General features: G+C 43.8%; 1 protein-coding gene across 3 annotated transcripts in view; it reads right to left on the reverse strand.

Moving 5' to 3' along the window:
• The window catches only part of tmem248 (transmembrane protein 248), a 130,744-nt gene that overhangs the window by 94,655 nt on the left and 21,517 nt on the right, over positions 1-14,572 (reverse strand). For 2 of the 3 annotated variants that reach the window (XM_084698145.1, XM_084698143.1), the window contains exon 1: positions 6,994-7,323. The exons of the other annotated variant lie outside the window; for it this stretch is intronic. In XM_084698145.1, the coding sequence (XP_084554271.1) occupies positions 6,994-6,996 (3 nt within the window). In that variant the 5' untranslated portion in view covers positions 6,997-7,323. Of the gene's footprint in view, positions 1-6,993; positions 7,324-14,572 lie in introns of those variants that run through there. 3 annotated transcript variants of the gene reach the window in all.

Below are 14,572 nucleotides of genomic sequence, written 5' to 3' on the forward strand. Positions count from 1 at the left end.
CTTTTAACAATATGGACACAAGGTTCAAGCTTTGCCTCTCCCCTTTTCCATGGTTAGAGGCAATGTGAAGACAATGGGGATAATAAAAAAAAGAAAGAAAGCTCAGAGGAAATGCTTATGGGAAATAGCTGGTGGAATTGAAGCTTTAATAAAATCTCTAAAGAGTGCTAACATTACAACCCGAGATACAGGGTATACCTCGGAAATCTGGTCTGAACTCTCTATTAACTTATTTGGACAAGATGATAAGAAAAAACGTCATTGGCTGTGGGTCATCTGGACAAGAAACCGGAATGGAGTGAGAGATTTGATTGTTAAACAGGAAAAGTCATTGGAGATAAATAAAGCTCCGGTAATAGAGAAAAAAAAAATAGATTGTGAAAGTAAGGAGCCAAAACAATAAAGCGAGGAGGCACGTTCTGAAGACAGTGGAGTGGATCAGAGTACCAGCCTCTGATCTTGATTCAAAATATCGGACAAAAATCATATAATGAAACAGCATTAGAGAATAAGGCAGATGAAAAGCAAAACATTCAAGTAGAGGAAGCAGTCACAGAAGACGACCTATATGATCCTGAAGACAATCAACAGAATACGTTGAGTGCAGTTAAAATAGAGGAAGTAACAGATGAAGATTCATGTCACAATGCTGGAGACAAGCAACAGTATACGTTGTTGCAGAGTGGAACACAACCTGGACTTGGAAAGACATGGAACCATAAAAAATTTAGAAGGTTGCCAGTCATTTCTAAGAAATTCACAATTACAGTGAATCAAAAGAAATGGAAAAAAATTGTTCCACTGCATGGTTCAACAAAACTAAGGCAACCATGGACCAATGTGTTGTACAACAGTTTTAGGGAAAAAAATCTGTGTTGTACGCTTGCTTTCAAGAGCCAGCACATTAAAACTCCTCACAGTCGGAAAACAAATTGTCCTTACTTAAACATAAGTGCAGTTTGTACATTCCCTTCCTGCAGTGCAAAATACCTCTTTAAAAAGAAAAGAGAGCCATTGGGAGAAACTTTGGTTAAGATATCTGTGCTACAAAGTGGAAGAATGAAACACAAAACAACAGAAAAAAAATTCAGACAAGCATCAAATACTAGAAGAGGTATGTTCTTAAGGTTATCAGTTCAGAGGCTAGGAAAAGTAAAAGGATCCATGACGATGTTTTGATGGAGATGTACCTCACCCAGAACATCATGAAGGAATGTGACTCCAAATTTCACAAGATGCCTGGCTACATACAGCACTTTCAAGTTGACCCTTTTGGTGTTCATATGTATACAGAAACAGGAATTAGCTTAGTTGTGCAACACCTGAGAAAAAGGACCCCACTGACCTTATACCTAGATGCAACAGGTAATGTTGCATCCAAAGTTCCAGGTCAGACCAAAAGGGTACTGTACTATGCACTCACTCTTCCTTGAGGTGGTCAAAATGCACCTCCCCTTCCAGTCTGTGAAATGCTGACAAATGACACCAATCACATTCTGGCTCATGCAGTTCCTCCGAAAACTGTCACAGTACACAAAACTGAGAGTAAACCAGGTTGAAACTGATTACAGTTGGGCACTACTCCAAAGTGTTCTTCTATCTTTCAACAGGGAGAGCATTGTGAGCTACTTGGACAGGGCATTTGCAGTTTGTTCAAAACTGAAGACATGGAAGGAGATCAAAATGTTTACAGTGCTACACATATGCTCTGCCCATGTGATCAAAGCTGTCACCCAGTCAATTGGGAGAAAAACAGCAGACAAAGGTCTAAAAGATTTTGCTACATTTGCATTTGCTAGGTTGCAAAACACTACATCCATACAAACAGCACTCAAAATCTTCCGTTCACTGTGCACTGTTGTTACTGGAAAACATAACACAGAAACTGTCCTGAGTAATTTGAAGGACATGCAAGACTTGATAAAAACATGCAAGATTCCCGACATGGAAGGCATAGAAAAGGTACAAGACGGCCCCTTGGCTCAGGAGGAAGATGATGACGACAGAAGAAATGCCCAGACAATTGTTGGTAGATCTCCCTTCACATATGAGTTCAAGAAAGTCTTGGAGGAGGTGAAGGGAGAGCTGGAAAAAAAGGATGCTGAGAGTACAGTTGAAGAGGAGAATCCATACTACTGCCCAGGCATTGTCGATGTGTTATTTGACAATTACCTTGGCATTTTCCCCCTTTGGAGTGGCCTGCTATTGGGGAATTTGAAAAGGTATGCATTTGACAAAGAAGATGACAACTTTGACACATGTAAAACAAGGGACACAAACTGCCATGTGGAGCGATGGTTTGGAATAGTCAAACATTCTATTCTGAAAAAGCAGAAGCGACTGAGGCCAGGGACTTTTGTCAGGAAGATGTTAGGCTCTCTACAGGGGAGATACAGAGAACACATCCTGTGTCATAACTTCTCCGACCAGTTACTCCTCAAACCAGTGCTACCAGACATCAACCAATCTCATGAGGGTTGGGCAAAGACAGATGGAATAAAGCCAAACAAGGCCAGCTCCAAATTTTACACTGCTCCAACATCTGTTCCAGTTCCAAAGAAAACTAAGTCAACCCACAAACAATCACTGACTCCTCTACAGAGGAGCACAGATGACAAGAACAGCAGCAATGACCTCACAAGTCAACGATCCTGGCCTGCAACAGAGGTAATTGTTTGCTGATCACTAAAATAAAATCTACACTCTACATGCAATAAAGACATTTGTTTAGGCAACATTAAATAACTTAAAGCATCAGTGAGACAGCTGTATTCACTCAATGACCCAGTTTGAGTCCTTTAATAACGTAACTATAAACATATAGTTACGTTATTAACATAAATATAACAAATTAATACATTTTAAAAAGGTGGAAATATTAATGAATACCAAATGAGGTGGGCTTGTTCAATGGCAGCTTTTTGTGCAAGGACTGTGCAGCTAAAGTTTACAAAACTTACATTATTAATGAGTTTGTAAATGATTTATGAAGTGATAACATATTTTTGTTCATATGCTTGTAGGTTGATGCCCTTTGGACACGCAAACCAACTGAAGTTGTTGTGGCTGTTGTGAGATATGCTAAACAAAAGCTTGATTTCACCCTGCGGCACAGAGAATTTCTCAGTTTAAGGCCTGATGAACTGCTCATAGGCGAGGCAAGTATATCATTCAAACTGTAGCTGTCCCACATTGTTTATGTCAAATACATTTATCTGTTTACAAAGTTTAACTAGTTTTGCATAAAATGATATCAAACAAGAATGTCACGCTAGAAGGTCTGGGGTGTGACTTCAGCAAAAGTTTGAGCAAAGGTTTTGCAATATTGATCCATTCTCAGACATTTTGACAGTAGCAAGATTTAAAATATCTTAGCATTAGCCCCTCATTTACAGATTCTGTCATGTTTCATTTCCCCTACAATTCCTTCAAAAGGTGATTGGGTGCTACATTCAAACAATCCTCAATTCAAACGAGTCTGCTGGCCGACTATACAACATGAGTCACTATGTAATGGGACTAATTTTACATGGGACAAGAGAAGAGATGGCCAGGCAAGGGTTGAAAAATGTAAATAAAAGTTTAATTGTGTATTATTCCTTTTTATCTTTGTTTTTGCTTCTGTACATAAACTATAAAGTACTTCCAGTCCCAATTTTATGACAATTTCATTTTGTTAGGTCACATTTGATGACTATGATGGCGCCATTGGATTTGTTAATATACAAAATATGCACTGGAAGTTTGTGGTGAGTACAGTAACGTATGTAGTGCTATGTGCCTTTACAGTATGATCTGTATGGCTTGTGGTTTGTGAATTTAAAGAGTTGTCTGCCTTCATTAAGTAGTATGCCATTAACCTTATCAAGTCAATACATATATGTATGTTAATGTTTTCATGAAAGGTGATATACTTTAAACATTTTAGTAAGTCATAAATCATAGAAAGTACAAGATTTAAGATTATGACATGCTTCTTATTTAGCCAAACTTTGTCAATGCTGTAGCATGCTATTAGTACCTCAGGAGTGGTATTAAGATTGTTCTTTTAGTTTTAAATATCTTCATCCCTATCTTCATGAAATCATTTCCAAGTATTGTCCAAACAAGGCACTGTGATCATCCAACAGTATTTCATTTGTGGCCCCTAACTAGCTGATTATGTTATAATTTCTTCTGTTGTTGCAGACAGACATAGGCTTCTTGAAAATTGCAAGGTTTAATGATATGTTACTTTTTCAAACAGTATCTTCATGCCCTCTCAAGCCGCATTTTTGTGGTTGATCCTCTGCAAGGGACAAATGAAGTTGAGGACTCCAGAAAGGCTGGCCACAGATTTGGGTAATATCAAATAGATTAATGGAAATAGGTAAAACACACATTTGCTAAAGCCAATGAGTAGACGCTAAGGTTAACCAAAATAGATTTTCCTTTCATCCTGTAGACAGTATTTCACGATGCGCCGGAACAGACTTGGAAAGGAGGACTGGGTTAACATCAATTGGAAACCTGGCAAGATAACCCACACCTTTCAGAAAGACCCTACAAGTTGTGGGGTCTTTGTCATGCAGGTGATTCTGTAAAACATGCTGTCTTTATGATAGATCTATCACTTTGTTTAAGTATGTCAAATATACAAAACGTATGTGTTGTTTTGCCATCCGTACAGATGGCAAGGATGACCGTGATGGAGTTTCCAAAGATGCCACAGTCGTTTCAGATTGACTCATCCAAACAGTCTCTTAAAAAACAAAGAAGACTCATGGCAGAAGAAATTCTCAGAGCATCAGGTATCTTTAAGAATATTTAATATGTTAAACACTTCCTACAAATTTAACAGTAATATACTTTATATACCTTTATCATTATTATTCTTTATCAGTTTCAAAGGATGACTTCTGTTCCTTCTGTGGAAATAAGGACCTGCCAAAACCTGCTGTAGATGATGTTTGGGTGAGACTCAATGTTTAATTGATTTAAAACATTCATAAATAATTTCAATACTGGATAATCTGGTGATAATCTGGAGTAAAATTTGCAAAATAACATTAAACTAATCAAATAAAGTATGAAAACACTTCTCTTTGTAATTATTAAAGTATTAAACGTTTTTGGCAATAGATATTCCCCAAAATTAGGTATATGCTTATTTTTGAAAAGTAAGTGCTGTAGTACAACCATCAGAAGACTATTTATGTGTGAGGAAAGTTTAAAGACACAACTGTGTTTAATGATTAAGCTATTAAACGTTTTTGGCAATAGATATTCCCCAAAATTAGGTATATGCTTATTTTTGAAAAGTAAGTGCTGTAGTACAACCATCAGAAGACTATTTATGTGTGAGGAAAGTTTAAAGACACAACTGTGTTTAATGATTAAGCTATTAAACGTTTTTGGCAATAGATATTCCCCAAAATTAGGTATATGCTTATTTTTGAAAAGTAAGTGCTGTAGTACAACCATCAGAAGACTATTTGTGTGTGAGGAAAGTTTAAAGACACAACTGTGTTTAATGATTAAGCTATTAAACGTTTTGGGCAAAAAAATATTCCCTTAAATGAGGATTATGCTTTTTTTTTTTAAGTAAGTGCTGTAGTACAACCAACATAAGACTATTTGTATGTGAGGAAAGTTTAAAGACACAACTGTGTTTAATAATAAAACTATTAAACGTTTTTGGGCAAAAAATATTCCCAAAAAATAGGATTATGCCTATTTTTGAAAAGTAAGTGCTGTAGTACCACGAACAGAAGACTATTTATCTGTGAGGAAAGTTTAAAGACACAACTGTGTTTAATGATTAAGCTAGGCTATTAAATGTTTTGGGCAAAAAAATATTCCCATAAATGAGGATTATGCTTTTTTTCTTTAAGTAAGTGCTGTAGTACAACCAGCAGCAAATTATAATTGAGGTAAGTTTGGAAAAACTACCTTATTTAAACATTAAATTTATAAATATTGTTGTTGTATCTGTTTTCGCTGTTGTAGTTTGTAGACGGTCCCTAAGCGCGCGTCTTACTGTCGGCTGCTCGTCGAGACCAATGTTATTTCTTTAGGTTGCAGGACGGCTCGTTTTGATGGAAATGACTTTGTAGCTTGTTGTTTACCTTACTACAGTACGAAATATGTGTCATTTGTGATTTAATAACATTTCGATATGGAGTTATTGATCCCGGAAGTTTGAATGTGTGAATGTCATGCCAACTTTACCGAACTCGCGTTTTGAGGAAAGCTCATTGAGGGACTGCTCGTAGTGGCTGTAACTATGCACCAAGGCTGAATTTCGGGAAAGATACTTCAGATACAGTATTAGGGAACCACTAAGGCCTATATAAAAGCATCCAAAAACTGCATTTCATGTGACCTTTAATGCGGCTGACCAAAAGAATATACACGTTCCCAGACAAAATAACTCATACAAGGATATTAATTGCTTTTAGCTATGGCCTCCAAGCTCACTGTACTTGCAATGGGACCTGCATAGTGACTTCACCATCTGTGAAATTCAATACCTGAAATACAAGGGTACAGTATTGTTGTCTATCCCGTAGCAAACTGACCGAACGCTCAATTACTATCCAAACTCCTTAGGCTATTAGTTAGTTTAACACTAGACTGACTGGATAACTTAGCTTGCTAAAACAGCATAATTGTTTTGTAAACGTATATCGCCATCTATAATTTAATGACCACTAGCCGAGTAACTGAACCCCGACTTTCTTGCTAAATTCTCTATCTCGAGCTCGTCTTTCTTACCTTTTCACGCTAACGCGTCCACGCTCTAAACTACAGTAGCTAGACTACTTACCTAGACTTCCAGTTTCTAGTCTCATGACTAGCTAAATTCGCTAGCTAACAAGCCTACACGGTTATCTAACAACGTCAACACAATAGGAAAATAAAGTAGTTTGTTAGCGATTATAACACTGGTATTAACAGCCGGGTAGAGGCAAAGATACAAATTAGATTAGTCATTAGGCACATTAAACTCACCATCTTCTCTGTGCATACGAGTCGACGATACCGGTAGTTTTGATGGATGCTGTCACGAGCTACTCTAATGTGTTAGCCAGCTAGCAAGCACCACACCAGTCAGTCGCACTACCGGTAAGGAAAAGTAAAGGCCGGGGCTCGGGGACAGTTGGAGTTTCTACTTTCAATGAACTACTTCTCATTATTTTAGTGCCTGAATGTTAAAACATGTCAGCATTTAAACTTGTCACATCAATGGCTTTTTCTCCAGTTGTCAGTTCACCCGAATGCCAACACAGTCAGCATAGCGCCAAGCGCCACCGCGTTTCCACATTGACGTTCACCGCGAAAAAGTGCAGAAACTAGAGTACCTACTACGCCAGTGGTTCCCAACCTTTTGTGACCCAATTTTATGTCACAAAACTCTAGTGACCCCAAACATTCAGAAAATAATCTATTACAAAAAGTTTTTGATCATGTAATATAACTTGTAATTATATATTTAAGTAAATGTTAATTTTAAAATAAAATTTGAATTAAACGCATTTAGGTTATTTTATGTATATATTGTCAAGCCAGGACAAGACGCATATTAGTGATCATAGTAAATATTTAATTTTGGATCCCATTCAGTTTAACTCAGTTCATAAACTAACACTACCTTACTGTATAAATACTATCTATTATTTAATTGTATGATGTCTTTATTATGTCCACACAATGGGACGGTTGAGCTTGCGCATCTCGCTGCAGCCTTTCAAAGTCAGGTGATGTAGTTGACAGAGCGCATCTCATCTCTCCCGTTACATCCAGCCGCCAACGGTATTTTGATTTCATGCACACAAGAGCAGCTTCGCACAAATATGTGCTTCCAAAATGTACCAAAATCTTTAAAGCACACTGTGAGATATTTGGGTACTCTTCCCTTGCTGGCACAAGTGAAAAAGTGAGAGAGGGGGAGATACGTGTAATGATCGGGGATGTTATTACTCTCGAACACCAGAGGGCAGCAACGACTAGCTTTTACTAAAATGTTCCTGTGATCTGTAGGCCTACAATCATGATGATTTAGCAACAGGTTCTTTAGTAGAAGACACACACACACCAAACTGGAGGCACATGTTGACTGAGTTTGAAAGTTGCTACCTAGTTAATAAATCTTTATTTTTTTTCTTTGAAAAAGACAATCACACCTGTGCAAGAAACACTCCACGCCCCAACCCTCCCTCACTCCCCCCATCTAAATGACTGCTTTTAGTTCTGTTGTACGTTTTAATGAAGTGTATTGAGGCAATTGTAGTAAGAAAGTTGAGGTCATGTGGGCTACCCTGTGCAGTTTACATAGACACACAACTAACAGAGGCACTGTACAGCAACGAGAGGGTTCCCAGGAAAATATGATTTCCTTTGTCTGTGCTTCACCTTTTATATCCAACAAATTACACCCCTGAACTTTTAAAACAGATCTATTGGCCTACTACAATTGTAAATATCCTATGACTTCTTCACAGGTCACACCCATCAAGTCAAAGTGAATAGTAACTGGTCCAATTCCATGTCCAAGCCCATGGTATCTGTGGAGTAATACAGTCATCACATTTGTCAAACCCTCCCCACACAGGTCCAATGACATAATAACTTTCGTGTAAGCCCATACTATAGCAGTTTGCAAACATACAACACAGATGAGACTGAGGAGAGTGAATTAGAGATAATGGTAATGGGAGGGTGTTGCACTTTTCTGCCTCTCTTTTCTCCACTCACTTTTTTACCTTCTCACGCTTTCCAATTGTTTAAACAAGTCTCTATACTCTATTCTCTCTGTATACTGCACAAAAGATGACTGTGTACTGTATATAAAACATTCTGTTATATAAATCCACATATCTCCACACTCAGATCATGTCACCCTTCCCCAGTCCGCTGCTGTTTTCAACTAACCTATATACTACAACAGCATAATACAATTCCTGAAATTCAGTTATGTGATTTTGGAAAGCCACCCCAGGATTTCAGTGGCCCCATCTGGCCACTCCTATAAAACATTTCTGGGGGTGCCACTGCTTTTGCCTGTTAATGCCTGCACTGCAGTGAAGAAAACGATATGAAAATAATCATGTTTAATGTAACTGGCCCCTCTGACAGAACCTCTGGCCCCAATGTAACTGCTGCCCCCCACCCCCCTCAAGCAGGTATACTAACTTTAAGCACAGAAGTGTAGGCTGATATACAAATCGTCACAAGTAGAACAAAACCCCTCCGTGAGTCACCACCTTACCGCGGTGGAGGGGTTTGCGTGTCCTAGTGATCCTGGAAGCTATGTTGTCGGGGGCTTTATGCCCCTGGTAGGGTCTCCCAAGGCAAACAGGTTCCAGGTGAAAGACCAGACAAAGCGTGGCTCAAAAAAACCAACCATGAAGAAACACAACAATGGTTCCCAGTTGCCCCTGCCCGGAAGCGGGTCACCGGGGCCCCCCCCTGGAGCCAGGCCCGGGGGTGGGGCTCGATGGCGAGCGCCTGGTGGCCGGGCCTTTTCCCATGGGGCCCGGTCGGGCACAGCCCGAAGAGACAACGTGGGACCCTCTTCCAGTGGGCTCACCATCCGCAGGAGGGGTCATGGGGGTCGGGTGCAGTGTGAGACGGGCGGCGGCCGAAGGCGGGGGCCTTGGCGGTCTGATCCTCGGCTGCAGAAGCTAGCTTTAGGGACGTGGAACGTCACCTCGCTGGCGGGAAAGGAGCCTGAGCTGGTGCGCGAGGTAGAGAGTTTCCGGCTAGATATAGTCGGCCTCGCCTCGACGCACAGCACGGGCTCCGGAACCAGTCTCCTTGAGAGGGGCTGGACTCTCTTCCACTCTGGAGTTGCCCTTGGTGAGAGGCGTCGAGCTGGGGTGGGAATACTTGTTTCCCCTCGGTTCGGTGCCTGTACATTGGGGTTCACCCCGGTGGATGAGAGGGTAGCCTCCCTCCGCCTTCGGGTGGGGGGACGGGTCCTCACTGTCGTTTGTGCTTATGCACCAAACGGCAGCTCAGAGTACCCACCCTTTTTGGAGTCTCTGGAGGGGGTGCTGGAAAGCGCTCCTCCCGGGGATTCCCTCGTCCTCCTGGGGGACTTCAATGCTCATGTGGGCAATGACAGTGAGACCTGGAGGGGCGTGATTGGGAGGAACGGCCCCCCCGATCTGAACCCGAGTGGTGTTCTGTTGTTGGACTTCTGTGCTAAACACGGCTTGTCCATAACGAACACCATGTTCAAGCATAAGGGTGTCCATATGTGCACCTGGCACCAGGACACCCGAGGTCTCAGTTCGATGATCGACTTCGTAGTCGTGTCGTCGGACTTGAGGCCGCATGTCTTGGACACTCGGGTGAGGAGAGGGGCGGAGCTGTCAACTGATCACCACCTGGTGGTGAGTTGGCTCCGATGGTGGGGGAGGACGCCGGTCAGGCCTGGCAGGCCCAAACGTAATGTGAGGGTCTGCTGGGAACGGCTGGCGGAACCCTCTGTCAGAAGGAGCTTCAACTCCCACCTCCGGGAGAGCTTCGATCATGTCTCGGGGGGGGCCGGGGACATTGAGTCCGAATGGGCCATGTTCCGGGCCTCTATTGTTGAAGCGGCTGACCGGAGCTGCGGCCGCAAGGCGGTCGGTGCATGTCGCGGCGGTAACCCTCGGACCCGGTGGTGGACTCCGGAGGTGAGGGATGCCGTCAAGCTGAAGAAGGAGGCCTATCGGGCTTTATTGGCTGGTAGGACTCCTGAGGCAGCTGATGTGTACCGGCAGGCCAAGCGGAACGCGGCTCTGGCGGTCGCGGAGGCAAAAACCCGGGCATGGGAGGAGTTCGGCGAGGCCATGGAGAATGACTTCCGAACGGCTTCAAAAAGGTTCTGGACCACCATCCGGCGACTCAGGAGGGGGAAGCAGTGCTCTGTCAACACTGTATACGGTGGGGACGGTGCGCTGCTGACTTCGACGGGGGACGTCCTGGATCGGTGGAAGGAATACTTTGAAGACCTCCTTAATTCCACCAACACGTTTTCCGACGTGGAGGCAGAGTCTGGGGACATCGGGGGGGGCCCTCCTATCTCTGGGGCCGAGGTCGCCGAGGTGGTTGAAAAGCTCCGCGGTGGCAGGGCCCCTGGGGTGGACGAGGTCCGCCCGGAGTTCCTTAAGGCTCTGGATGTTGTAGGGCTGTCTTGGTTGACACGACTCTGCAACATCGCGTGGACATCGGGGACAGTGCCTCTGGACTGGCAGACCGGGGTGGTGGTTCCCCTCTTTAAAAAGGGGGACCGGAGGGTGTGCTCCAACTTTAGGGGGATCACACTCCTCAGCCTCCCTGGGAAAGTCTATTCGGGGGTCCTGGAGAGGAGGGTCCGCCGGATTGTCGAACCTCGGATTCAGGAGGAGCAATGTGGTTTTCGTCCTGGCCGTGGAACAGTGGACCAGCTCTATACCCTCCGCGGAGTCCTGGAGGGTACATGGGAGTTCGCCCAACCAGTCTACACATGTTTTGTGGATTTGGAAAAGGCGTTCGACCGTGTCCCTCGGGGGCTCATGTGGGGGGTGCTCCGAGAGTACGGGGTACCGGATTCCCTGATCGGGGCTGTCCGGTCCCTGTACGACCGGTGCCAGAGTTTGGTCCGCATTGCCGGTAGTAAGTCGAACTTGTTTCCGGTGAGGGTTGGACTCCGCCAGGGCTGCCCTATGTCACCGATTCTGTTCATTACCTATATGGACAGGATTTCTAGGCGCAGCCAGGGTGTTGAGGGGGTCCGGTTTGGTGACCTCAAGATCGGGTCGCTGCTTTTTGCAGATGATGTGGTCCTGTTGGCTTCATCGGGCCGTGACCTTCAGCTCTCACTGGAGCGGTTCGCAACCGAATGTGAAGCGGCTGGGATGCGAATCAGCACCTCCAAATCTGAGGCCATGGTTATCGACCGGAAAAGGGTGGAGTGCCATCTCCGGGTCGGGGAGGAGATCCTGAACCAAGTGGAGGAGTTCAAGTATCTCGGGATCTTGTTCACGAGTGAGGGAAGAATGGAGCGCGAGGTCGACAGGCGGATCGGTGCGGCGTCCGCAGTGATGCGGGCTCTGCATCGGTCCGTCGTGGTGAAGAAGGAGCTGAGTCGAAAGGCGAAGCTCTCTATTTACCAGTCGATCTACGTTCCTACCCTCACCTATGGTCACGAACTATGGGTAGTGACCGAAAGAACGAGATCGCGAATACAAGCGGCCGAAATGAGCTTTCTCCGCAGGGTGTCCGGGCTCTCCCTTAGAGATAGGGTGAGAAGCTCGGTCATCCGGGAGGGGCTCAGAGTAGAACCGCTGCTGCTCCGCGTCGAGAGGAGCCAGCTGAGGTGGCTCGGGCATCTGATTAGGAGGATGCCTCCTGGACGCCTCCCTGGTGAGGTGTTCCGGGCACGTCCCACTGGGAAGAGGCCCCGGGGAAGACCCAGGACACGCTGGAGGGACTATGTCACTCGGCTGGCCTGGGAACGCCTCGGGGTCCCCCAGGAAGAGGTGGTGGAAGTGGCCGGGGAGAGGGAATCCTGGGCCTCCCTGCTTAGGTCGTTGCCCCCGCGACCCGATCCCCGGACAAGCGGAAGATGACGAGACGAGAGACAAGTAGAACAGCAATTTTCTTTCAAAGGGCATTTTTAAATTGTGTTTAACAGGGTATGAATGCATTGATGTAGGCTAAAACATGTACATTGATGGATGTAAGGACAACAATTGTATTGTCACTACAATGGCCTTTTGCAAAATTGAGTAGATTTAAATGTAATGTTTTGGGTCAGGTTTACTAAATTTAATCCAAACTGAATAAAAGTTACATAAGAAAACAATATGTTTTTTTATAAATAAAAAGGGAAGATTTGCTCAATGATTGCCTCAATGCACTTCATTAAAGTTCAGGGATGTAATTTGTTGGATATAAAAGGTGCAACACAGACAAAGGAAATTAGATTTTCCGGGGAACCCTCTCGTTGCTGCTCCGTGCCGTTTTTGGACTTTGAAGAAGTTGAATTTCGACATAGAATATGATCAGAACTTTGAAAAAGGTATCCACAACAGTGCCTTTGTCAGTTGTGTGTCTATGTAAACTGCAAAGGTAGCCCACATGACCTCAACTTGCTCACTATGATTGCCTCAATGCACTTCATTAAAACGTACAACAGAGCTGAAAGCGGTAGTTTAGGTGGGGGGGGGGGGGGGTTGGGGAGTGTTTCTTGCACGGGTGTGATTTTCTTTTTCAACTGATACTTTTTGGCACTTTTGGCCTTGTTTGAACACACTGGAGCCCGTCTTGTAATGTTTCTTATATATATAAAGAAACTTGGGTTCATAAAAGATTTATTAACTAAGTAGCAACTAGCAAACTCGGTCAACATGTGTCTCCAGTTTGGTGTGTGTGTAGCCTGACGTTGTCATACTCATAATTCTGGTCAGAATATGAGTCTGATAACGCTCCTTTTGGCTGTGAGTATGGGGCGTGTTTTAACTGAACCCAGAAAACAAATGCCTCTTCGCCCAATTGTATAGACCAACAACCAATCAGAGAAACGTAATATGTTGTTTGTTGAAAACAAATTCAACCCAAGCGCTCTTTGGTGACATGGTTGATTACGTTACTGTTGATCATCTGTCCATCATCATATAAAGCCCGCCCTGATAATTTGATTGGTCCAAACAGCTCTTGTTCGGATATAGATTTCCCCAACCAAGCTACCCCAGGTCTAGCCTGGTCCTAACCAGACCCTCGTACATTTCATGTGTACAGAGGGTCTGGGATCGCCCCATTGACAAGCGTTAACTTCCTTGAAGGCAGGTCCTCTGTTGAAGTTTAAAACTATTGGATCTGCCCAGAGCCACTCTGATCTGCCATAACCAATCGCAAGCGTTCGTCTTAGCCAACTCCTTCACCACTACTGTAACGGAGCTAGCTGCCGTAGCTGGAAAATCAAACTTTTCCCGAACCCCGTGGGGAGGAGGGCTACAACATCATGGCCACCTACAAAACTCAGCAAGGAATGTTCTTGCTCCGGCTTTAACTTATGGATATTTGGCAGCTTTGCCACAACCGCAGAATAACGTCGCTCACATCTTTCTCCGCCGCCATTACTGAACTACTCAAACTAGTGCGCGACATTAACGTCATCGTTCTCAGCCACACAATTTTTTTTTTCTTCTGAAAACCGACTTCAAAGTCCCAGACCTAGTACAGAAGCAAAATCCAAATTGAGCGGAAGTACTTAGGAGGGCAGAGCCAGGTTACCCCAGACCCAACTTCCTGACCAAATTTTTTTGTGGGTGGGGATAAGTTTGGCACCCTGGCTAGTGTGTGTGTCTTCTACTAAAGAACTTGCTGCTAATTTGTCAAGATTGTCGGCCTACAGATCACAGGAAAAATTTAGTAAAAGCTAGTCGTTGCTGCCCTCTGGTGTTTGATAGTAATAACACCTCCCAATCATTACACGTTTCTCCCCGTCTCTCACTTTTTCATATGGGGCTATTATTGTAGCAAAAGTATTCACAAATGCACAGCACGATCCACGAATGCACAGCAAGATTCACAAATGCACAGCACGATCCACAAATGC

Source organism: Hypomesus nipponensis, chromosome 5, assembly GCF_054491055.1.
Source record: "Hypomesus nipponensis isolate SF chromosome 5, ASM5449105v1, whole genome shotgun sequence".
Taxonomy (NCBI): domain Eukaryota; kingdom Metazoa; phylum Chordata; class Actinopteri; order Osmeriformes; family Osmeridae; genus Hypomesus; species Hypomesus nipponensis.